We start from the raw sequence: 24,123 nt of genomic DNA on the forward strand, positions 1-24,123 counted from the left end.
ACAGTTTAGGAATGCTCTGTTTCAAGTAAAAGTCCTGTATTGCAAATGTTACTTAAGTAAAAGTACAGAAGTATTAGCATGAAAATAAAGTACTAAAAGTAAAAGTAGTCATTGTGCAGATTCAGAATAATACATATGATATGTTTTATAATGATTGATCATTAAAGTGTTCTCAAAGCTGGTAACGGTGCAGCTAGTTTGAATGACTGTGTACTGCAGGGTAGCTTGTGGATTTACACCAGGTGGAACTATATAGGTGTTGATAATATTTCATATCATTAATCCAAATCTGCAAAGTAGGTATTAAGTCAAGTCAAAGTCAGCTTTATTGACAATAATTCTACATGTTTTACGTGTTATACATTGTAAACAAATTGGAAATACCGTTTCTCGCAGTCCCACAGTGTGACATATAAAACAGATACAAAAAGGGCCTAGATAAAAGGGGTACACAACTAAGTAATATTAGTAAAAAGTACTAGGTAATAATATATAAAAAACAAAACAATCAACAGAACATGAATACATGTAGTAGTAAAAAGTACACCATTAACCTCTGAATTGTTGTAGGGTAGAAGTACAAAGTAGCAACAACTTAAAATACTCAAGTAAAGGACTACTAAACATAGTGACTTTACACGTCTCCCAGTTATGAAGGATTTTTTAATGGTATATACAGTGGGTTGATGCTTGACCAATTTGCACTTAATGCTGCCCAGAGTGCACTATACAGTGAGTGAGTGAGTGACCAGTGTCCGGAAGCGGTGTCACGTCGCATTGTGTGTTGGGAGTCTCCAGGGACCCCTCCTCGTATATAAAGAGTGACCGCCCCCCCCGGACAGGATCCCGTTTCTGCTGCATGGATGCTCAGGCTCAGCATCCTCAGTCTGCACAGCTCAGCGGATCTGACACACTGACCGGACACCCTCTCCAGTAAGTGCAGCCTCTATTCAATGAACCAGCTTTCAGTGCATGACATTGTGGTTATATTTGTTTAATCATCTGATTCAGTGTCGCAGTTAGTATGTGAGCTTTACGCAGTTACCTTTAGCATGTTTTTATAATGCGCAGCAACTTGATGTCGGGATTTCCTTTGAGTTTACTGAATGTAACTCGCGTCCAACAACAGATGCATTGAAGACATTAGTCAAAGTCAAAAATGAAACCTTTAAATGCGGCAAGCAGGAGCTGACGTAATTTAATTAAACTGTATTGCAGGCTAAATATAGATCTGCTATACGCATGTATGAATGCGTGTTTTGGAAGAGGGCAAACTTTCTGAAAATACATTTAGGATATTTCATTCTCATCGTGTGTCTGCATGGAGGTCATACTTCACCTCATGCAGAGCATCATTGCACACAGCGTGCCGGAAACTGGCTTGATTGTTACCATAGCAATGAGAGGGCATGTCCCTGTCCGGGACAGCAGCCATGGACCACACCCTTCCTCCAGAGATGCGCATGCTGGGCTGGGGAGGAGAGACTATAAAACCTGGATAATGTGTTACACTAAGATGGTTAAATGCTCTGATGCTTTAGATGCTATAGTGCAACAACAAAGTGGATATAAAACTAACATACTACAGGAGGTATTTAAAAGACGCTAGCCTATAATGATGCTTTTTTATGAGAACAGTTTTGCAGTCTTGCTATTTGCCTATTATATGTACTTGTTACTTCAGGGTGGGTGGACTGCCAAGCTGTAGAGAGAGAGACTATATAACCTAAATAAAAAAACAAAACATAGTTTAGTATAATGCTCTAATGCTATTTTCATTGTAGTAAAGAAATAACTATTTTCAATAAGAATTGTAGCTATTTAATACACAACAAAGTATTCATTTACATACTACAACTTATATTTAAAAAGAACAGTAGCCTGTAATTAGGTTTTTTAATGTAGAAATAGTATATATGTAGGCCTACCTTTTTTACAAACATTAAGAAGGTTAATGGTAATGCCCTAATAGATTTTTATTTTAGTAAACAAATAAAAATGTTAACTAAGAATTCTTTATCTCACAATTCTATTCATAACAGGGTACAAAGTAGTCACTAATACCCCCTATTACACTCCAAAATGCTTACTATAGGATCAGCATAATGATGTTTTTGTCAGAATTGTTGCAGTTGAGTTGCTATGAGCTTTAGATGTATTTATTTGAGTAAAGAGACAACATGTCAACTCTCTGAAAACAAAAGGACTCAAGCAGACACCAAAAAACTCACCAATATACTACAAAAGTTCATTATAGGAACCATATGATGTTTTTTTATATTTCACTTTTCACCTTTATGTGTACCTTTCTCCTCAGGGCCACTTTACACTACACACTGCACACTATAGAGCTGCCATGGCGAACAGAGGGCCGAGCTACGGCCTGAGCCGAGAGGTGCAGGCGAAGATCGAGCAGAAGTACGACGTGGATCTGGAGCAGCGGCTGGTGGACTGGATCGTGGCTCAGTGCGGAGGAAACATGGAGAGGCCGCAGCCCAGCAGGGAGAACTTCCAGAAGTGGCTGATGGATGGAACAGTGAGTGGCTGCAGTACCACTGCTTAAAATAGTTTGCCATTCAATTATTTAAGATACAATATAGTAGTGGTCTGTCAGATTTGAAAAGCCCATGGAGTCAAACAAGGCTAGCAACCGGCTTTATGCTTCCAGTTCTTTATGGACTCAGTTAATAACATTCATCTGCATTTATTGATATGTTATATTTGGTACCTGGAAGAATAGGCCATTATGGTAAAAACAATTATTTTTAATGTTTGAATTGTTTTGGTGCTTGCTTTGCAAATGTAGGGTTTTGTACATTGAGTCATTCTGTGAAAAGCTCCCCAGATTCCCTACTTAGAAACTTAATCAACAACCAATTATAAAATGCACCCTCCACGATGCTGCAGTATCTTCTCACTTTACACTCCAGCTGACTAATGTTCAGAGGAGAAAGGCAGAGACATCAATTTCCGCACCAGCAAGTTACTCAACAGACAATTACGCAACGCAGCCACAAAACATGAAAATGACTCCCAATTTGAAATGCTTTCATAACTAAATGCACGTTCTGCGTCTCTTGAGGCAAGGACAACAGCCAAATCCTAACAAAAATATGATTTATGGCGTTTAAACATGCCAAATACGACCATGTGAGTGAACTAAAACCCTTAATTTAGTGAATTTAATTCAATGTTATTTTCCAGATCCTCTGTAGGCTTATCAACAGCCTGTATCCGAGGGGAAAGGAGCCTATCAAGAAGATCCTAGAGACACAGATGGCCTTCAAACAAATGGAGAAGATCTCTCAGTTCCTGCAGGCGGCTGAAGCGTATGGAGTCTCGACCACTGACATATTCCAGACGGTGGACCTCTGGGAAGGTGATTTGAACTCCGATTACTTACATTCCATCTCCCGCTGGCGTCATATATATTTTTCCCCGATGATAATCAGTTTGCAATACACGTCATGACAGAAGGATCATTTTGTTCTGGCTGTAGGAAAGGACATGGCAGCCGTGCAAAGAACTCTCATGGCTCTTGGTAGCGTGGCTCTCACTAAGGACGACGGGCATTACAGAGGTGACCGAGACTGGTTCAACAGGTAAAGAGAAACAGAGGAAATTCAAAATGTTTCCCTTGCATGCTTGTGATGCTTCATTCGCCTCATTCTGTATTTGTTACTGTTGTATAGGAAAGCCCAGGGGTATCGTCGGGAGTTCAGCCAGGAGCAGCTCCGCCAGGGTCAGGGTTTGATCGGCCTGCAGATGGGCAGTAATCGCGGGGCTTCCCAGGCCGGGATGACGGGCTACGGCCAGCACCGTCAGATCATGTAGACCCCTTACTAACCCCTGCTTCCAGACCTTGTTTTTCTACTAATACCACAAACGCTGTAGCCCCGAAACCTCCATTTCTTCTGTAGCACCTGCCATGTCAACCTCAATCTCCCTGGAATTGCTGCTTTCCCAAACGTTTTATCTTGTAAACAATGATGTCAAATGCTGTAGATCTTAAAAGTCCCCTCGCTTGTGCCACATGCTCGTTGTCTACTGTCCAAATGATTACCTAACGAGGAACCTTAAAGTCATCAATTTAGTCTCATCGATAATTTAGTATTAGAATCTCTATACAAACCATCAGTGTTATAAACATCTGAAATACTGTAAGCCACTGTTAAGGCATGCTGTATGCTATTTATTTCCATTTGTGTATTTATTTATCATTGTTATAAAATGATGTTTTACTGTGTAATTGTTTAGCCTTAAACCTAATGGAACTCAATGAATGACGACGTCTCTGCTATCTTGTCTTGAAGACTTGTTGCAGTATCCTCTGTAACCAAATCAACCTCACGTTGTGCCTGGTTACGGGACTACAGAGACTGAGTCCTGGTACTTAGAAATGAGTTCCCTTCATTCTGAGCCATGCCCATGTTATTTGTTCTTTGGATCACATCTTTAAGTCAATGTGCAGCAGCCAACACGTGTGAAAGACCCCATTTCTGGTGCCAGGTAAAGACATTGCTTGAACGTGCACTTTTATGTGTTGTCATGTTTATATTTTTAAATATATTTATACCTGGAGGCTTGTGAGAAGGATTATTGAAGAAGAAAATAAAGGATGTGAACATATATGTGTGTCAGTCTGTGAAACACACAAGCTGGGTATGTTGATAACTGGGGAGTCGGGGGTGTTTTCTGCATTCTCAGTGGGGTTTTTCTCTTATCTTGGTTTAATGTTACAGCTACTCCCTTGTGTCCCTCCCTGCTGTCTCTCTCCAACGTACACAATCTAATAAAGGGGCAGCAGGATGACATAATGATTAGGTTGAGCATACTTCTACCAGATAGTCCAGAAAGGTATGCACTGTGAGTGGCCCTAAGTAAGTTATTTAAGCCCTTGCTGTACCAATAATGCTGCTAGATAGTTGATATGCATTTGTGGAGGGTGTAGCAAAGAAAGCCACCAGAACTGCCATGAAGTAACTCTTCAAGCCTATACTGTAATGTTCTTTGGTTGTAGTTTTCAATGATGCTTTCACCATCTTACAAAAACTCTTTGACCTTATGTCTGCTCTATGGTTACCATTCATCTAGATACCATCTAAATGGCACTGTCATTAAGATAAACCTTTGTCCAAGGCATTAGGCTCTGAACCACAAAAGGTCATTTTTGTATGCCACTGATCCAGTTTATGTGGACAATTGTTTCTGACTGTTGACATTTGAGAAAGCACATATGAGACGAAGCAAGCATGAATTAACATTTTATAATCTAGTGAGTTATCCCAATGCTGCTCTTTAAATCAGGATAAAAATGTCTGCTAATATAATGGCGTCCATTCGTAATGTCTTATTATTGCTCAATTCAAAGCCAGAGATGTCATCCTCTGTGCTTGATATCCTGTGTGCTCACTGTACCGAATGCTGTCCATGTAAAAGTATGTGGCCTTCTGCATGTGTGGCCCTGACATACACTGTGTGCTTATTATTAGCCTCAACTACACTAGAGAAGCATCTGAAAGGGATATGTTACTGACAGACACAATAAGTAAGCCACAAACACAGCCTGACCAATGAGATGGCACTGGGGACAGAGGTCACTGTGGTCCAAAGTTCCTGTCCAGCTTTTGTTTTCTTTAGTTGGTGTCTTCGCTGTCTGTTGTTCTGCTGTTTTCCTCCTGAGTTTGAAGATATGTGGATATAGGGCTAGCTATGAACTGGCTTTAACTCCTGTCCAAAGACTTTGCATCGTTGGATATTAGCTTTTTTTAAGACAGGTGCATTAGGTACAATGTTGCAGCTGGGATTTAGAGTCACTCTGTTGCTTCTTCTACTGGCAGCCAGGTGTGTTACACAGGAGGAAACTCAAAATAAAGGCTGTGTTTTCGGGCACCCTGGGATACCTGGGGACCCCGGACACAATGGCACACCTGGCAGAGACGGCCGAGATGGACTCAGAGGTGACAAAGGTGATCCAGGTAAGTTTAAAAGAGAAGAATCCTGCTTTACAACTTCACTATTATGCACATTTTAAAATGTCTTAAGCTTCATCTTTACAATCTATAACAATAAATATTTACGAATCACCCACTAAAAGGACAAGTTGGCCGTATGGGAGCAGCAGGTACTGATGGACACAAGGGAGACAAAGGGGAACTCGGTATGTATTTTCATAAAACTACACTGGAAAGTTTGTAAAGTGTCCCGTTTTGAAATAATTTAAATGTACCTGCTGTATACATTTCACCTACTTTAACACCATTTATGCTTATATAGGTTTCTCTTATGTGGCTTTACTCAACAGTGAACAGTGAGCATAAAAGGACAATGTCTGCTTGTCATTTACAGGTGCAGTTGGCCCATCAGGGGTCAAAGGAAAAAGGGGAGACAATGGAGAACGGGGGCCTCCTGGGAAAATGGGGCCTCAAGGGGTCCAAGGGCCCATTGGCCTGAAAGGAAATAAGGGAGAGCTCGGGCTGCCCGGACCTCAAGGGCCTAAAGGCGAGGTTGGGCCTATTGGACCAGAGGGTCCCAGGGGGGAAATCGGCCTTCGAGGTGACAGAGGCATTCTGGGACCATTGGGCCCCCCAGGCAAGTCAGGGCCTAAGGGGGACCTCGGTGTCCCAGGTCATAAAGGGAGTATAGGATATAGAGGTGACAGAGGGCTTCGTGGCGAGAAAGGGGAACTGGGTGAGAAGGGCGACACAGTTGTTATCTCTAAAAGCGCTTTCTCCGTGGGACTCACAGCGACGAGTAAACTGCCATCATTTAATGCTCCCATTCGGTTTGACAAGATCATCTACAATGCACAGAATCACTACGATCTGCAAACAGGAAGATTCACATGCTCCGCAGCAGGGGCCTATTTCTTCACCTACCACATCACCGTCTACTCCAGGAACGTGAAGGTGGCTCTGGTGAAGAACGGAGCGAAGATCATCCACACCACGGATACCTACCAGAACAGTGAGGACCAGGCAGCAGGGGGCGCTGTGCTGCACCTGGAGGCGGGGGACAAGGTGTGGCTGCAGGTGGCTGGAGGAGAGCTGTACAATGGGCTCTTTGCTGATGAAGATGATGACACCACCTTCTCTGGGTTCCTGATCTTTGGGGCTTAAATTGTGCACCATTTCCTAATGAATGCTGGTAATTGTATTTTAAGCATAGAAAATACCTTTTGTCTTTGATACATTTTTAAAACATCATGCTAGTAATTTAACCATACTTTTACGTAAGGACATATTGAAATGCAAGACCTTTACACTTTCAGGATTTTGCTTTTTTTTTATCAGATTATTTTGTGTGTTATACCAATTCAATACATTTTCCTATAAGTTCTTGAACCTGTAATTCTGCTGAAATGACAGTATCAGCCTGTGAAGTAAAGCAAACAAACTTGAAATGCAATGGAGGTGTCATTGTAGTCTGTATCAAAAGTTACTACCACAGATATGTGTTTAAATACTGCTGTGTAACAATACAACATTCACTTAGTTGTCATTGCTCTGGTGTTTGGGGATGGGCATGCACAATAGAAATACCATTAATTATTCTGGGCATGATTCAATGAGATGGTACGAGGAAGACAGTGCAAAACTCAACTGGAAAGTGCAGTCTTTTTTTATCTCAAAGAGCCGCAGGAAGTGAGGAACAACATTCCCCTTTTTTTTCCTTCAATGAACAGCGTTCCAATGTGGGCGTGGTTTTGCGGTCATGGTGTCACATACTTACTTATGATTGGCTCACAGCCCAACGGTCACTATGTGGTCAACCACTTAAGACCATCGTAACCCCGCTAAGCCCCTCCCCCTAGAAACACTGCAACAAGTGCATTAATGATGCTCAAGCCTCCAAGAAAGACCTCCTTCAACCGCGATATTATGAGCTTTTCTTGAGCAACTTCGATAGAAAAAGTATGAGTCAGTATTTATGTAGTCAACTTACATGACTAGCATCAGGTTTTGCCGGTCGGGGAAAGCGAAATTAAACGCGGCAAAAGCTTGCGCAATTAAGGAGAAGTTTATCAGAGAGTTAGCTTAAGTTGCTAGCTCAATGTGTTCAAGAAGTCACAGCCGTTTGTCTCAATATGTTGCCGGGTGAGCAGTGAGCAGAGGACTGGTCGTGTGTTTTGTACCGACATGTTTTTGCGAGAGGACGAGGCAGAAAGCCTTTGGAGCTCAGAGAAACGACTTCACTATGGCTGAACAACAAAAACAGCTGCTCCGTTGATGTGAGGAAAAAGGGTCAGGAGGACAACATCAGCGACTATGAGCAGGGTGAGCAAAAGTTGTCTTACCTGATTACTGCGTAGTGACTGCTGATCTAACAAACAGCCACAACTAGTGATACTATAACTCCTTTAAATGCAGTGGTGTAAAGTAACTAAGTAGATTTACCAGAGTACTGTACTTAAATTCAATTTGGTGGGAGTTATTTGTTCACTTTGTACTTCTACTCCACTACAACTCAGAGCTTAATTGTGTACTTTTACTCCACTACATGTATTTAATAGCATCACTTATAGTCAAAACTTTAATAAGACTTTAGTTACACCTGGAGTAACATTCACAAGCTACCCTGCAGTATACAAAGTAATTACAACTAGCTGCACCTTTACCAGCTTTGATAACGCTTTAATGATCGATACTTATAAAACATCTCAGCTATATGAGTCTGAAATGAGCCAATCTGCACAATGAGTACTTAAGTCAATTTAGATGCAAATCCTTTTTACTTGACTAACATTTTGATTCCAGGACTTTTACTTGTATTCCTGCACTCTGGTACTTCTACTTTAACTTTAGGTACAATATCTGAGTTATTCTTCGACTATAATTCCTTTAAATGTTTAATACTACTTGTGGTTTACTTTGCAGTTGCGGTGATTTCCCCCTTTGAGCTCTTGTTTGAAATGGGACCAGAGGGGGTTATTGTGGTGCATTACAGCCGTGGTTGTTATAGTGATGTGGGAGATGGCAGGCTGCAGGGAGTTGGTGAAGGAGGGGTTGGGGGGGGGCACCTACTACAAAGAGCTTTATGGCCTAAGAAAGTTAATTAATGCAGAAATAAATAAGCAGTTTGGCCCTGAGTTCTTTATGCGCTTAGAAAACTCCTCAGTGTAATCCCCTTCAGCTCCTTGTTTTCAGATTCTGCTTTATTCTTAACGACTTGGCTACACTTTTAGCAGCAGTCTGCAGCCATTACAGTTTACTACGATCAATAATCTTCTTTTTATGGCCCCCTAGATGGACTTTTATACTAAAGGTAACCTGAGATGTCTAGATAAGTCAGCGTGAAATACTCAATCATAGGTCACAGTCCTCTGATTTATAATGACTATATTTTGTACAACAGTACCAAACTTCTAAAGTATAATTGCACACCAGGATACGTTCTATAATAGAGGCATAAAATATAGCTTTGTGTCTGTTTGTCAACTTGAACCAGCTATTTCCGGTGCTGGGAGTCGGGCGTAAAGGAAGTTTGTGCCAAGGGAATAATGTGTTCATTCATTATCAAAAAAAAGTGTTTTTCCACCTGGAGCATAAACTACTTCTAATCTCACTAATTGATGGGAACTGGTTATTAAGATCATCTCAGTTCCTTGTGTAATTTAAGTGGATTTGTGATCTTGAGAATCTCTCTGCTTCCATGGTGTTTAAATGTTGATGGATCAGCCTTTTGATAATTGTTGCCTTGCTGTCAGGTTACACTGTTGACTGATGACAACGAGGCTCAGTGGAGTTTTGTCCTCTGTAAGACTTGCACTGTGTGGTGTTAGATTTCTGCCTGTCTGTTCCTATGACAGTCCTCAGCAGATCGGGTGAGTAAGTGGCTGCCTGTGTGAGACACTCCCTGGTTTAGCCTGTACCTGTACTTCCCACGCTCTATAGAAAGGGGCGTGTTGTCTCCCAATCTCACTTTTCCTGCCAGATCAAAAAATGAGGAACTGGGTCATGAACTAATATGAGACTTTACTCCGGAAACCGGTAGCATATGTGCTCACCTAATCCACATGTTATCTATTACAAAACCACGTGACCACAAAAGAGGTAATATGTTTCTTATATGTGTTTTAATTTAAGCCTTTAACTCTCAATTTTCACCCCTAAATGCAGAGTGTACACAGGGGGTGCGGCTCCGTGCAGTCCCGTCCTGGTGGGCTGCTAACGAGCTCTGGGTGTCACTCTCAGTCAGAGCTGAATAGCCTAGTTGTCGCCCTGATCAGGCTATCATGTGTGGATGAAACCAGTCCTGAACACAGACTGGTAAAGCTCCACTAATCAGATTATTACTGGGATGGAAGAGGAGTAGGCTACACACACACACACACACACACACACACACACACACACACACACACACACACACACACACACACACACACACACACACACACACACACACACACACACACACACACACACACACACACACACACACACTAGGGCTGCTCAATTTTAATCGCAATTACGATTATGGCTTGCAACGATTACGAAAATAACGTGATCGAAATAAAACGATTATTTTTTAATTATTATTATTACTTTTAATTTTTTAGAATTTTTTTTTTATTGGTTTTTCAGTTGAATTATACTTAAAGTTAAAGTTCAGAGTAATCAACTGTTAAAAACATACTGTTCACATTTTTTTTCTAAATGGATAATCGTTTTTAATAATCGTGCAGTACACACACACACACACACACACACACACACACACACACACACACACACACGTACACACTCCCACACACTGCTCCCTCATTCAGTACTTCAGAGCTTTCTGTCTGACTCTTTTAATCTTTGCTGGGAAACAGATAACAAGTGTCAGAGCTAGAAAGATAATATTAAGAATGCAAAAAAAACAAAATAAAGTGAACTTTGTTATAGTAATGAGAAAAAGTGGGGCTTTAGTTTCATACACATAGATTTAGCTATTAAACCAATCTTTAAAACCCTTAAGCATTTTAGGACGTCCTACAGGCATGTCTTCCACAGCTTTTATTTCTTAAGACAAATAGAAGACCAGTAAAGTGACAGCTCACAGAGGAATGGCCAAGTTGCTGCAGGATGTTTGTGTCTGTCTCAGAGCTAAGCCAGAGAAAGGAACAGGTTTCAAAATTAACTTTAACTTGATCTGCTCTGTCTGGTAGTTTCTCAATTTTAATTTCAGTTCATTTTGGCCTAATGAGTTTTACCCTAGCCTTCGGGAGGTTACCTCTGCAAAGGTTTAACCAAGAGTAGCAGGTCACTTATATGAATTTATGAGTCCTTACATAACGGCCTGGGGTTTCTAGGCAAACAGGAAGGGAGTCAATGATTAAAGTGCCTTCCTCCCTGCTCAGCTAAGCGTGTGTTTGAGTGCACATGCACACACATGGACGTGAAGGGCCGTGCACTTTGAGAAAGGATGCTCTAACTAATTGTGCTTTTCAGAGTGCATTCTTTAAGCCCTTGTTTTCATGTTTATGTATCTGGGGTGATTGTTCATCCTCATCTCTGGGAGTCTAATCTGAAGCTGGCTCCAGCTGGCTGCCATGTGTTTTTGTGTTGGGGGGGGGGGGCTCCTCCCTGAACTCTTAATTAACTCTGGACCAGGGCCCCAGAGTGCCGCTCCCATCGAGGAGGAGGAAGCAGCAGAGCCGCAGTGATCCTGGTACGCAGGCAAAGATGATAGAGGAGAGTTCATAGAAAAGCTGACCTGCATTCACAGAGAGTAGGGCCTGATGTTAATGTGAGTCGTATCTGTCTAGATGTTGCAATATGCAAATCTGTTGGCGTGATATAGTGGATGCTTTTTTTTGCTATTAATTCAGAAATGTTTGAGGGAAGGAAAAGAGGCCTGAGCTACAAATGTGATCTTGACTTTTGAAATACAGTATATTTACAAAATTAAAGATGTTTTCAGAATTGCATACTCCTGTACTGTTAATGTGCTACGGACAGTATGGACATATAGTGCCCTGACTAAAAGCAGTGCTGAATACCGTTGATTATGTTCTGGGGAATTGTCAGGTGTGGATGTCGTTTGAACAGCGAAACAAGTTTGTCTTCCATGCACTCAGTCTAGACCAGAAAAACACTAAGGCTTAAAAAGGCGTCGCCAATTTAAAAGGCCGAAGTTAATTGTCACAGAAACAAAAAATTCTTCAAGAGGTTTTCGAAGTTGAAGCAAAAGCTTTTAAGTCTGAGTTTGTTCTGGCTATCAGACCTGCCAAGTATGAGAGAAGACAGCAACTTGCATGTGGCGTCAAATTGAAGAGGGAAGGCAGGAAGGTGTTGAAGGATACCACGGAGGGAAGAAAGGTTGATAGCACGACGAGAGTAATTCAAAACAAAAGCAAGAGGTAGGAATTCCTTCCTTATCTCCCATCTTTCTTCTTGGGAAATAGATGGAGTGAATGATCCAGTATTTTTCCAGTTGCTGCTCTACGTCATCTTGCAGTGGCAGAGGAGGAGAAAGTACAAGACGTCAATTCAGAATAGTTTTTGAAAGCAGCGCATTGTTCACGAGGGCTGTTTACTGTCTGTCAGCAGCGGTGCTTGGCAGCGGTGGCTCTGTTTACATAAGTGTTTGGTGTGATGGAGCGAGCGGGCTGAAGTGACAGCAGATTCCACAGAGGGTTTGACTCAGAGAGCCCATCTGCTGCTGAACACGCAGCAGGCGGGTGGCGTGGGGACGATTCCCTGCATGTGTACGCAGCAGACAAGTGAGACAACACCGTCGACACATTCTTTTGTGGAATACATGAAAAACAGTGGCAATATATTGAGTCGGTTATCATGCATTAACAGTTATATGACTTCATCAGACATACAAACAGCAAGCATTAGTTTAAAGTGGACCTATCATGCTATATTTGAATAATATAGTGTAGGACCATACCTATATAAGGCATTTTTATACTTTTTATTTTTCAAAATACCAAACAGATCATGCATTTTATCCATTCCTCATTTCGCTCAATTTAACACTGTCTTTACATGGGCTGATTCTGTGAGAACAGCACCATCTACAGGCCTGGCATATGTACTACAGCGTCTCCAGCGCTTTCCAACGCCAATGTCCGTGGCTGTCTCCTCCTGATTGGTGGAGTTGGCCCAATAGCCGTAGCGCCACTTCTGTGACGTCATAGAAGTGTTCAAATCTGTATCAGTCTGTATCAGATCCGTTGCAGCCCCTTTTTAAGAGATTTGGGTATGGAGGAAAATAGAAAGGGTTGTGTTTTCGGACACTTGGTGAGTTCCCTGGAACACCGGGGACACATATTCATGTTTAAAAGACGTACAAAAGTGCATTTTGCATGATAGGTCCCCTTTAAAGTAAACAAAAGAAACCTGGAGGAAGTGTGCCTTGTTTTCAGAGACACTGTGCCTATTTTTCTTAAGCCCTTTTGACACAGCAGGTGAATCATGTGTGGAAACAACAAAATAAATGAAGCCTGAATTCCTTTTAGCTGTGTCAGTTTCAGGGTCCTGGTATTGTGCATGCTGACTCTCTGACACTCTGCCATGGCCCATTAGGACACTTGAATAGCACAGAGCCTCTGTTATTAGTAACACCTGTGCTTTTACTACTCTGACATGCTAAATGTACCCTGTGAAAAAACAGCAGTAGTAAGAATGCTATATATACACAAACATTGACTTTGTTTTTAAAGAGTTGAACTGATTTGACACCACCTAAACCCCCCCCCCCCCTCATCCCTCTAGAGAAAACTGGGCAATTTATTGCATTAATCACAATGGATTAGAAAGTTTCATTGCTTAGTCACGCTCACAAAGCCCCACTTCAAAGTCTCAGCTTGACACACACACACACACACACACACACACACACACACACACACACACACACACACACACACACACACACACACACACACACACACACACACACACACACACACACACACACACACACACACACACACACACACACACACACACACACACACACACACACACACACACACACACACACACACACACACACACACACACACACACACACTTAATGCTGAACATAGCACAACACTACCCTGACCTGGGCCTCGGCTCTCCTTGGACATTGAAATACAGCACCAAGGACAAATGCATGTAGTGTTCCCAGTGAAAGCCTTTCTGCTCCTCTGTGCACACTGAAGAATATTTGTCTTCCTGTTTAACTGTCTTTCCTTTATTCTCTCTGTTCCTCCTCTCACACATAAAGACACAGAGCACACTGTACTGTACAGTCGTTCTGATGCCATTTTTGCATTTCCAATTACAATTCCGACCTGTACTTTAACCGGTCAAAGTCCATTGTGTTAAAAACAAAAATATAATCTATAATATTGACTAAAGTAACAGCTGTACAACCCTGTATGGATTTGGTGTGGTTGCTATCAGTGTTCAATGGCCTGGTTCAGGTTTAATCTTTTGCAAAACGTGAACTCATTCTGAATCAATGTTGTTGATTCCGTGAAGAGTATATGAGCTGATAAAAGACGTGACATCACAAACATTTTTGTATCCAGACAATAGAGAATGCTCGTATTCCTTTAAGCATAATCAAAGGCCTTTCTAAGAGTATTATTATTATGATTTCCTTTATCATGCAACGTGCAAGGATTTCTAAACTGAGGCTCTGTTTGGTTTTGCAGGAGGATCAACAGGACAGGGTCTTGTCCACAAGTGAAGACTCTCTGCCGGGCCTCCACAGCTCCAAAACTGACCCTCTGATCCGCACCCGGCCCCTCAGCGATATATACCCGTTCCACAGTCATGCTGACAGGACTGCAGCCCCGTATCTGCTGTCGGCGTGTGGCGCCCAAATACAGCCGATGACTGCGGGTCCTGAGGAGAACAGACTGAACGGCATCAACTCCTCCGCCTGGTCCAACCCTGTTATAGGTCCGCCTGACGGGAAGCCTTACTCCACCAGGATTATGAGGCTTTTTTCCAACCCGAGGAAGGGCCCTCAGATTCCAACCTCTGACCCTCTCACCTCGACCCACAGCAACGACAGCAACACCCAGCCCTGGTCGGGACTTCCAGGTCTGGGTGTTGTGGACTCCTTCAAAAAGCTCCGCTCCTCTGTGCTGCAGGGTATACAGAGTAGAGGGGCCGTCATCCAAAATGGGGAATACGACCCATCGGATCCGGATATGGCCAATGGCGCAGCTGTGGACAGCAATGACTTTGGTCAAGGTGATGCAACAAATGATTTCAAGTTTGCAGAGGGATACAGGGCCTCCAATGGAAATGATGAAGGACAAAAGTTTGTCATGGTGAGCCAGTGTGAATCAGATATTGAGGACTTCGATGAGGAAGAAAGCGATCAAGGAGACGGACTCACGCGCAACACGCGAATGTCGAGGAGTATCCGGAGAGCGTACGGAGCGGGACGTATCTCTATCCTCGACACGGGGAGTAAGATGTTCGCAGGAAACGGCACAAATGAACCCACAAACCAGAACCCAGATCCGACATCACAGGTCGATGTCCAAACAAAGAACTCAAACGAGAACACAAACGTGAAAGTGCTGAGCAGACTGAGCAAAAGTGCAGATAACCTTCATGTATTTAAGGCACCGTTCAGACGCAAAGCTCCGTCTTCAGGACCTACTTCGTCTCAGGATGCCCCGGGGTGCAGCACGACAAACGGGACACAAAACATCCTGAGGTCAGGCAGCGTCTCCTCATCGGACTTCAGCCACAGGAAGGGCCCTGCAATGACCAAGGGGCCGATGTTAAAGCTAGTAGGCAGCAAGACCGACCTCACTGTACGACGCAAGCGAAGTCCCTCCCCCAGCCCCACCTCTCAAGTTCCCTTGTCGCCCCTGACACGTCTTCACGATGACTACTCCCGCCGTGTGCCTTGCCTGACGACAAATGAGCGACAGCGCCGGCCCTCGCCCGTCAGAGCCCGGGTCATGTCTGTTGAACGCTCCCCTCTGCAGCCTGAATACGATGTGACCCTGCAGCAGCACCAGGTCCTCATCGGCCAGGTTTCTGTGGAGCCCCCAGAGGGATCAGAGCACACTTCACCTGGTGTCTCTGCTCAGTATGAATCACTGACTACAACAAGTGGTTCTAAAGCAGAATGTGATCCATCTCCTGTCAGCGTGAAGGACTCTTGCCAACAACAAGAACAGACTGAAGTCAACATGCTCCCACATGAGGTAAGGAAGGAGAGTTCTGGGTGTAAACATGACGGGGGTCGGATGTGATGCAAATCTGGCACATACCTTAGATAGTATTGTTTTTGTTGCGCAATATTCCTCCACTCTTTCTCCTTGATTCTTAGCACAGGAGATGCAGATCGTTTAAAACGACATTGAAAAAGCTAAGGATGTTATATTTATCCACCTAGTCTCAAAGATCTTCACTGCAAAATGTTTCCTCTAATCAGCAACATCTTTATCGTTGAATTTGAAACACAGAAATCTATCAGATAACAAGCCCTTTGTAAAGTTTCAAAGAGGAAGGAAGGATCTACGTAATGTCTTCCTTATAGTCTAGAAGCGAAATTATCAATGGATGCCAATCTCCCAGTTCAAGGGCATTGACCGCTGTCTCAGGAAACTAAGGATTTCACAACATGTCATGACTTTGAATCGGGCAATATAAGTTCTCGTGTAGACGTGGTGCCGTCAGTATTGTGCGCATGTGCTGAAATAACAAGCTCTGTGTGTGTCCAAAGTCCCCTACGGTGTCAAATAAACAATGACGTAGGCATAAGTCCTTCTTCGCTGTCCCTTTCTCCTGTCAGTTGTGAATGATATACTGACTTCTGCCGCAGCTGGGTCGTATGCCGAAGCCAGCTGTTCTGTGCCACCAGGCACTCAGAAGGAGCACAGTTAATGATTAGGCTTTGTTTATGATTAGTGGCACTTGCGCTAAAAGGCTCCATAGTCCTAGTGCTGCGGGAGGGAGGGAGGGGAGGGGAGGGAGCTATGAGCGAGAACAGCCCCCGCCTCACGTCTTCGCTGAAGCATGGCGGATCAAAGTCCAACGCTATGGACGCCGGGCCTTCGACAGCTAAGAGCGCCAGAAACACTTTATAGTGAAATATGTTTCTGTCTGAGAGTAGGATATTGCTCTTTAAGATGTAACGGATAAATCCTGACTGCTGACTTTAGAAATCAAGTGGATTTGACTGGGATATAAAAAAAACAGTAGGGACTTGGCCTCGAGGACACAGGCCTTTGTGTTTGTTTGACAATGGTGCTCGTCCACTGTGTGCCTTTCCAGTGTATATGCCGGGGACCAGACCCAGACCGAGAGGTGAGGTTGATATCGCTGACTAACGAACTTCACAATCATTTTCATGTAATAATTAGCCAATATTTGACCAATGAGTATACAGAGATAGTATTTAATTGAGGAGTATTTGGGGATTTCTGATGCAGTTCTTGTTTGAACGTGATAAGCAAAGTGGTTTATTGAGTTGTGGAGCATATCACTGTGTGAACTGGAATACTTTCTCATGATAATAAAGGATTTCATGAGAGTCCTGATAAAAGTCAATGGAAATGTTTCTTGCGGTTCTGCTTTGAGACTCCACGGAGACTATCAGTGTATCACGTGTGGTGCTATTTTGCTCTGTTTCTGATTAACAGATGTTCTACACAGCTGAACGTTTTACAATTTTGTGCATTGCAGATGATTGTACAGAGGGAAATCAATAACAGCCCTTACTGAGTTTTTGCTTTTGATCCCTAGGCATCATCAGACCAACAAGGCCCAGAAGCATTTCTCCCAACAGAGGATGTATCTCCAACCAGCAGCAGCTCTCCTCTCTCTTCGGCATGTCTCTCAGAGTCGCCCACAACGCCCACAGACCCTTCAACGGAAACATCCTCCGTCAAGCCCAGACGAAGGAGCGGACGCACGAGACCTCGGCCCATCTCCGACTACGGGCAGCTCCTTTCCAGGAAGCACTTTATTCCAGAGGAAGTGGCAGAACTGTCTGCTGAAGAAAGGACAACAAATGCATCGTTGCATGAAGACTGCAGTGGCGGTGCATGTGGAAATGGAGAAATCCCAGACAGCTGCAGCGTGAACAGAGAAGGCGTGAGGCAGCGTCCGATCTCAATGATCGGAGTTGGGGATATGTTCTCTGCTGATGCTGAGGAGAAGGACCGCCTTCCTGCTGTAAGCCTTCAGAGTTTAAATCAAATAGAAACGTATAAGTATTTTGATAAAATCCCATCCACTGTTTATAAATGGAATATGTTGAAATGTGGTTTGGATAAATTGATGAATCAAGGTTGACTTCAGTCTTTATAATTAATACTATATATATTATTTAGAATTGTTTATAATATATTATTTAAATAAAAAAATATAGACATACACCCGTTTTTTTTATGTTTGAAAAAAACATTAACACATTCTTAAAAAATATAAATATTAACATTAATCAAGCTTTACGAAAAGACAAGGACTCAATGCCTCCCATTAGCTCAGTATTATTGTTATCTCTTTCTCCTGACTGTTATCACAGAACAAAATGAAAGTCCGAAACATTGTTCGAGGTTTTGTTTAAGGGGGTGACCTGTTGAGTCATCAGTTTATCGGTGAAAGCCTGAGAAAGTGAGCTCCCCCTGAATCCCTGGATGTTTCCCCGTGTCTCCTCTGCAGCCTCTGTCGCGGCCGCCCATCCCCTCCCACCAGGTGCCCCCCTACAAAGCGGTGTCTGCAAGGTTTCGCCCCTCCACCTTCTCCCAGAGCACCCCCATCGGACTGGACCGCGTTGGACGGCGTAAGCTCCACAGAGTGCTCAGCGGTGAGAGCTGTTTTTGTTGTTGATCAGACATTTCAGTCTGTGGGAAAGCTGGGGCGGGGAATGTCAATAAGTGTGCTGGAGGAAGACGTTGGTGTGCAGCCAGGTGTGGGGGTGCATCTGGGGCTTGTTTTCTAAACTACTTGAATCAGAATGTTTTCAGCTCCATGAGGTTTGTTTTTAATTAAACCTGTGTGTGTTGCAGTTGGTGTGACTGAGAGTTCTGCGACGCTCGATGACAGCGTGAGTGAGGAGGAGGAGGGCAGCTATGATGAACTCAATGATTTCACACCGTACCTCCAGCCAGGGGTGGAGCTCTCCGTTCTCAACGAGGTGAGGTCACTCATCAAAATCTTCTGCTATATTTATCCTGTTGTATGCGTGATGTAGGGCTCTGCAATTAATCGTATTTTAATCTTGATTACGATTTTGGCTTGCAACGATTACGAAGACAACGTCATCTAAATAAAACGATTATTATTTTTCTTTAAAAAAAAAAGATTGTCATTTTTTTTGTTGTTATTTTTGTTATTGGTTTTTCAGTTGAATTATACTTAAAGTTCAAGGTAACCAACTGTTCAAAACATACTGTTCACATTTTTTTTTTTTTCAATAAATTGATGTTTTCGTGATATCAATTATTGACCAAAATAATCGTGATTATGATTTTTGCCATAATCGTACAGCCCTAGCGTGAAGAGCCTTATGAAAAATGTTTTCAAGATGTTTGGCTGCAGTGTCTAAGTCTAGACATAATCCCCCATGTTAGACAAGGGCCTAGCCTGCATGTAATTGTGTCTTCATCTTATCTGTGTGTGTGTGTGCTACAGTGGATAAGCTCTGGCCACACGGTGTATGCTGAGGCTCTCTGGGACCATGTGACCATGGAGGAGCAGGAGCTGGCCTTTAAGGCTGGAGATGTTATCCGTGTCCTGGATGCCTCGGATAAGGACTGGTGGTGGGGCAGGGGGGCCGACAGGGAGGCCTGGTTCCCCTCCAGCTTTGTGAGGGTAAGTGGACTTCCTGACCCGTGTGTCCAACGCATGTTTGCTCTCCAGAAGCACAGAAAAGACTTGGCAAACTGGCTGAGCTCCAAACAAACATCAAACAACAGTGTGTGCGTTAGGGTTCAAACCTCAGAGGTCCAGCTGGTTTCTGTGGCGACCAGCACTGATTGACAGTTGAGTCTTAATTAGGCAGGCTGTGGTTACCAAGGTGAGGTTATTTGATTGGCAGATGGCCGTCTGCTGTGTAATTGCTTGTAGCTTAATCAAATTGGCTGAACAAGAGCTGGTTAATCTTGCACACATTGTTACCATAGTGACGTCAATTTTTTTTCTATGAAAGTAGTTGTTTTCTCTTTTGTAATAATTATTTTTCTTAACTGCAATCTTTAGTTAACATAATTGAACACAAGATTATATATATATATTTGTTTGACATGTGTGGTGTTAAAGTTGGCTCTGAGGACTTCATTGTGATTTAAAAGCTGCTCATTGTGTGTGGTGGATGTGTTTCAGGTGCGAGTGAACCAGGAGGACTCGAGTGCAGAAAGTGTGGAGAGCGTAGCGGACCAAGAAGATCCAACTCCCAGAGACACACACAGCGCTCAGCACAAGGAGCAGATGAGAACCAATGTGGTTCAGGAAATCATGAACACAGAGCGCATCTACATCAAGCACCTGAAAGACATCTGTGAGGTACAGGTTTCCATATTTTACATCTAGGGCTGCTCCAGCTCTAATACTTATTCTTTCTATGTAATCAATACACAATTTTGTGCTCTTTAGCAGTCATTCATTTGAACGAATGTCACCTTCTCTGTAGTAATATACAAGCATAAGATAGATTTGTATTTCAGGACTGACTTCACGGGTTAGCACCTCCTGTCGACCAGTGTTTGAACTTTTTTTGATTCCCTCTGTCAGTGAAGTAAACATGCTTTTTTATTTCAGGGTTACATCCGTCAGTGCCGTAAACACCCAGACATGTTCACTGAGCTGCAGTTGAAGACCATCTTCAGCAACATAGAAGACATCTACCGGTTTCAGAGGCAGTTTCTCAAAGACCTGGAGAAGAAATACAACAAAGACCAACCGCATCTCAGTGAAATAGGCTCTTGCTTTCTCTTGCAGGTACAAAACCTTCCCTAGTTTAATTAATCACTAGTTTATATTCCTGAACTTAATCTTTATTCATTGTTTCTCTTTTGTCCTTAGGACGAGGGCTTCTCTATCTACTCGGACTACTGTAACACTCACCCAGCAGCTAGTGCTGAGCTGCACCGCTTCATGAAGTCGGGAAAATATAAACATTTCTTTGAGGCCTGTCGGCTCCTCCAGCAGATGATTGACATTTCCATCGCAGGGTTCCTGCTCACGCCCGTCCAGAAGATCTGTAAATACCCCCTGCAGCTGGGAGAACTGCTGAAGTACACCCCCAAAGACCACAGGTACTCACAATGTCATTGTTTAGTCTGCTAATACATGCTGTGTGTCTAGCAAAGCATCACCCATCATTTGTCCACATTTTTAAATAAATAATTGACATTGGTTGTCCTGATTGAGATTGATGCAGTGTGTTAGTTTGAATGGAGATGTCTTATGTGTGTGTGAAGTGGACCTTATGCCTATTGTGCCTCTGATGTGTTGCAGTGACTTCAGCGGAGTGAGCAAAGCGTACGAGGCTATGAAGAACGTGGCGAGTCTGATCAATGAGAGGAAGAGGCGGCTTGAGAGTGTGGACACCATCGCTCACTGGCAGGTGGCCATTCAAAACTGGGAGGTGAGGAGACACACACTTTCACTTGAATGTGTTTTCAGATCAAATGATTGTGTCGTCCTGATCGTGCAAATTAAAATAGTCTGTATTCAAGAAAACAGATTATTCAAATATTAACTAAGCAGTAACCAAACATAACAAAAATTTCAATGAAGTGAAATGCTTTTGATTTACCTGGTAAAACTCTATTCCTTGATCTGTGATGAAAACGATCTCGTTCCAGTTGATCCAGCAGAAACCCAGAACACTTGCATTTTTTGTCTGAATGACAATAAAACAAACAAAAAATGGATTATTTACACCCAAAAAACACAAATAGTCATTTTGAGCTGCTCCTTATATTTGTTATCAGCCATTACTCCATATCTCATCTTAATTCTTATCTGAAAATGAAATGAAAAGAAGCCCTTTTGAATTCAAATGAAGAGATAGAGTCAGATAAAACTTACTTTGCATTCCTGTGTGAACTCTGTGTGAGGATAGTCAGGATGAAGTTGATGAAATCCTGCAGACAACAAAGAATCAATACTTTGAGTTTCTCTCCAGATTAAAGTGGTAAACATTCCTTAGCTCCATTATTCAAATCAATCCTTTGAAATCAGAATCAGGTTTGTTGCTAGCCGATATGTTCTGTCAACTCTTTTTACCCTCATGTATGTTCAAAGCTCCTTCCGACTGGAATAATATAAGTGGGTTATTGTAGCAGTACATTTTGCCCTTTTACAGTCATGTTTCTTATTTTGCTGTTAACTGTACATGCTATTGATGATGTGTCACGCACAAAACACTACGTTTGTTTTTATTTTATTGCTGGGAACATGTATTTGTTCATGGCCTCTCTGTGACCATATAGCGGTTATGTCCAAATATGTTTCTTTAATTTGTGTGTTGTGATTGTAGTCTTGTATGTTGGCTGTATTGTGACTTGATTTGGTTTTCTCATTTATTTTTTGGGGTTTTAGATTTATTTGTACTGTCTAGCTGTTTGTTATATATGTTAGGACCCCCTTGAAAACAAGATGGTTCATCTCAAGGGGTTTATTCCTTAAATACATTTCAGTTTTATACATTGTATACATCTTTTGACTTTGTCTATGTAAACGTGTCGCTGCAGGGGCCTGATGTGCTTGAACGCAGCTCAGAGCTGATCCACTCTGGTGAGCTGACTCGAGGCGTCCGACAGGGCAAAATGCAGCAGCGCAGCTTCTTCCTGTTCGACCACCAGCTGGTGTTCTGTAAGAAAGACGTCCTGCGCAGAGACCTGCTCCACTACCGGGGGCGGCTGGATATGGACCAGACCGAGGTGTTGGACATGGCCGACGGGAGGGACCTGGACCTGGGCCTGACCCTGAGGAACGCTCTGCGCCTGCGCAACGCCAACACCCTGGAGTTTGTGTGCGTGCTGTGCTGCAGGAAGGCCGAGGACAAGCAGAGGTGGTTACAGGCCTTTGCCAAGGAGCGATACAGAGTGAAGGAGGACCAGGAGATGGGTGAGTGCTGAGGAATTCCTTTCATTCATGATGCAAAAGGGCCACTGTGGGTGTAATGTCAAATAAAAAGGGAACAGATTGTTGGTTGAAGGGGGGTGTTTGGAAATATTTTGGCATTATTGTGTATCTGTTTCTTTGCAGGAATGGAGATCAGTGAAGAGCAAAGAAAACAGGCCATTGTTAATGCCAGAAGAGCCAAACAGAAGAAGAGCAAAAGTAAAGCCTTGCATCATTTAAATGTATCATGTTTTTTTAAATTCACTTAAAGTTGAATTGCTAATGTTTTGTTGCTTCACTTGTTTACTTTTTTTCAGCCATTGGTTACTCTGGCTCCGTCCCCACACACCACCCGAACCTGCACCCGCTCCACCAGCGTCACATCACCATACCCACCAGCGTGCCTCAGCAGCAGGTCTTCTCATTGGCCGAGCCCCCGAAACGAAAGCCTTACCATCTGTTGTACAGCATCACCCGCAACACCTTTTTCAAGAAATGAGACTTTGTACCCTGTTTGTTCCTCCCTGTGCATGTTCAGACATCACAACGTCCAGAAGACTCAAAGAACACTTTGTTTTTTCCTGTATTTTTCTGTGAATGTCGATTTGTGTTTTTTGTGCCTCTTGTGTCTTTTTTGTGTTTGTTTTTGTTGCATCGTGGCGTTCAGTGCCTACAACTTGGAAGAGGATTGACCAGAGTATTAAAATACTGACTCCATTTTGCCCGTGTTAAAGAGTGAATCCCACCCTTTTTGTCCTATTAATTCCAACTGAAAGATATTGTTTGTTAATTATGACAAAGTGTATATTTTGCCTTTACGTTGTCGTACGTTATTTCACAGAGGCTGGACCCTTTTTGTTTTGCTTCGAGTCTGTCAAATCTGAGCACAGCCAGAGGATAAATGAACTGACACAGTCCACTACCTTGTTAACACTGTAAATAAAACTCTTGTACAAACATACCTAACGAGAATGATGTCACTTTAAGATAATTCTGTTTGCTCCCCAGGGTGTCCGCGGGGTCTTAAAGTATTAAAAGTTGATCAATCAATTTAGCGAAAATTAAGGCTATTAAAAAGTAT

The 24,123-nt window shown here is 42.8% G+C and overlaps 3 protein-coding genes across 3 annotated transcripts; all 3 read left to right on the forward strand.

The window, feature by feature from the left end:
• Nucleotides 1–776: 776 nt before the first annotated feature.
• On the forward strand, nt 777–4,629 carry tagln3b (transgelin 3b). Its single transcript, XM_079661332.1, has 5 exons — nt 777–933; nt 2,318–2,536; nt 3,205–3,379; nt 3,500–3,602; nt 3,693–4,629. The coding sequence occupies exons 2-5, from the start codon at nt 2,357–2,359 to the stop codon at nt 3,832–3,834; spliced, it is 600 nt and encodes a 199-aa protein (XP_079517458.1). The 5' UTR covers nt 777–933; nt 2,318–2,356; the 3' UTR covers nt 3,835–4,629.
• Nucleotides 4,630–5,648: 1,019 nt separating this feature from the next.
• Nucleotides 5,649–7,407, forward strand: c1qtnf9 (C1q and TNF related 9). The gene is made up of 3 exons (XM_079661321.1): nt 5,649–5,978; nt 6,098–6,160; nt 6,349–7,407. The coding sequence occupies exons 1-3, from the start codon at nt 5,792–5,794 to the stop codon at nt 7,116–7,118; spliced, it is 1,020 nt and encodes a 339-aa protein (XP_079517447.1). The 5' UTR covers nt 5,649–5,791; the 3' UTR covers nt 7,119–7,407.
• A 401-nt stretch (nt 7,408–7,808) lies between these two features.
• spata13 (spermatogenesis associated 13) lies at nt 7,809–24,003 on the forward strand. Its single transcript, XM_079661299.1, has 13 exons — nt 7,809–8,276; nt 14,648–16,168; nt 17,712–18,143; nt 18,633–18,777; nt 18,980–19,107; nt 19,605–19,784; nt 20,295–20,474; nt 20,730–20,909; nt 20,994–21,226; nt 21,429–21,558; nt 22,670–23,045; nt 23,187–23,261; nt 23,360–24,003. The coding sequence occupies exons 1-13, from the start codon at nt 8,268–8,270 to the stop codon at nt 23,539–23,541; spliced, it is 3,771 nt and encodes a 1,256-aa protein (XP_079517425.1). The 5' UTR covers nt 7,809–8,267; the 3' UTR covers nt 23,542–24,003.
• The last annotated feature ends 120 nt before the right edge of the window (nt 24,004–24,123 follow it).

The sequence above is a fragment of the Notothenia rossii genome, assembly GCF_949606895.1.
Source record: "Notothenia rossii genome assembly, chromosome: 12".
NCBI lineage: Eukaryota > Metazoa > Chordata > Actinopteri > Perciformes > Nototheniidae > Notothenia > Notothenia rossii.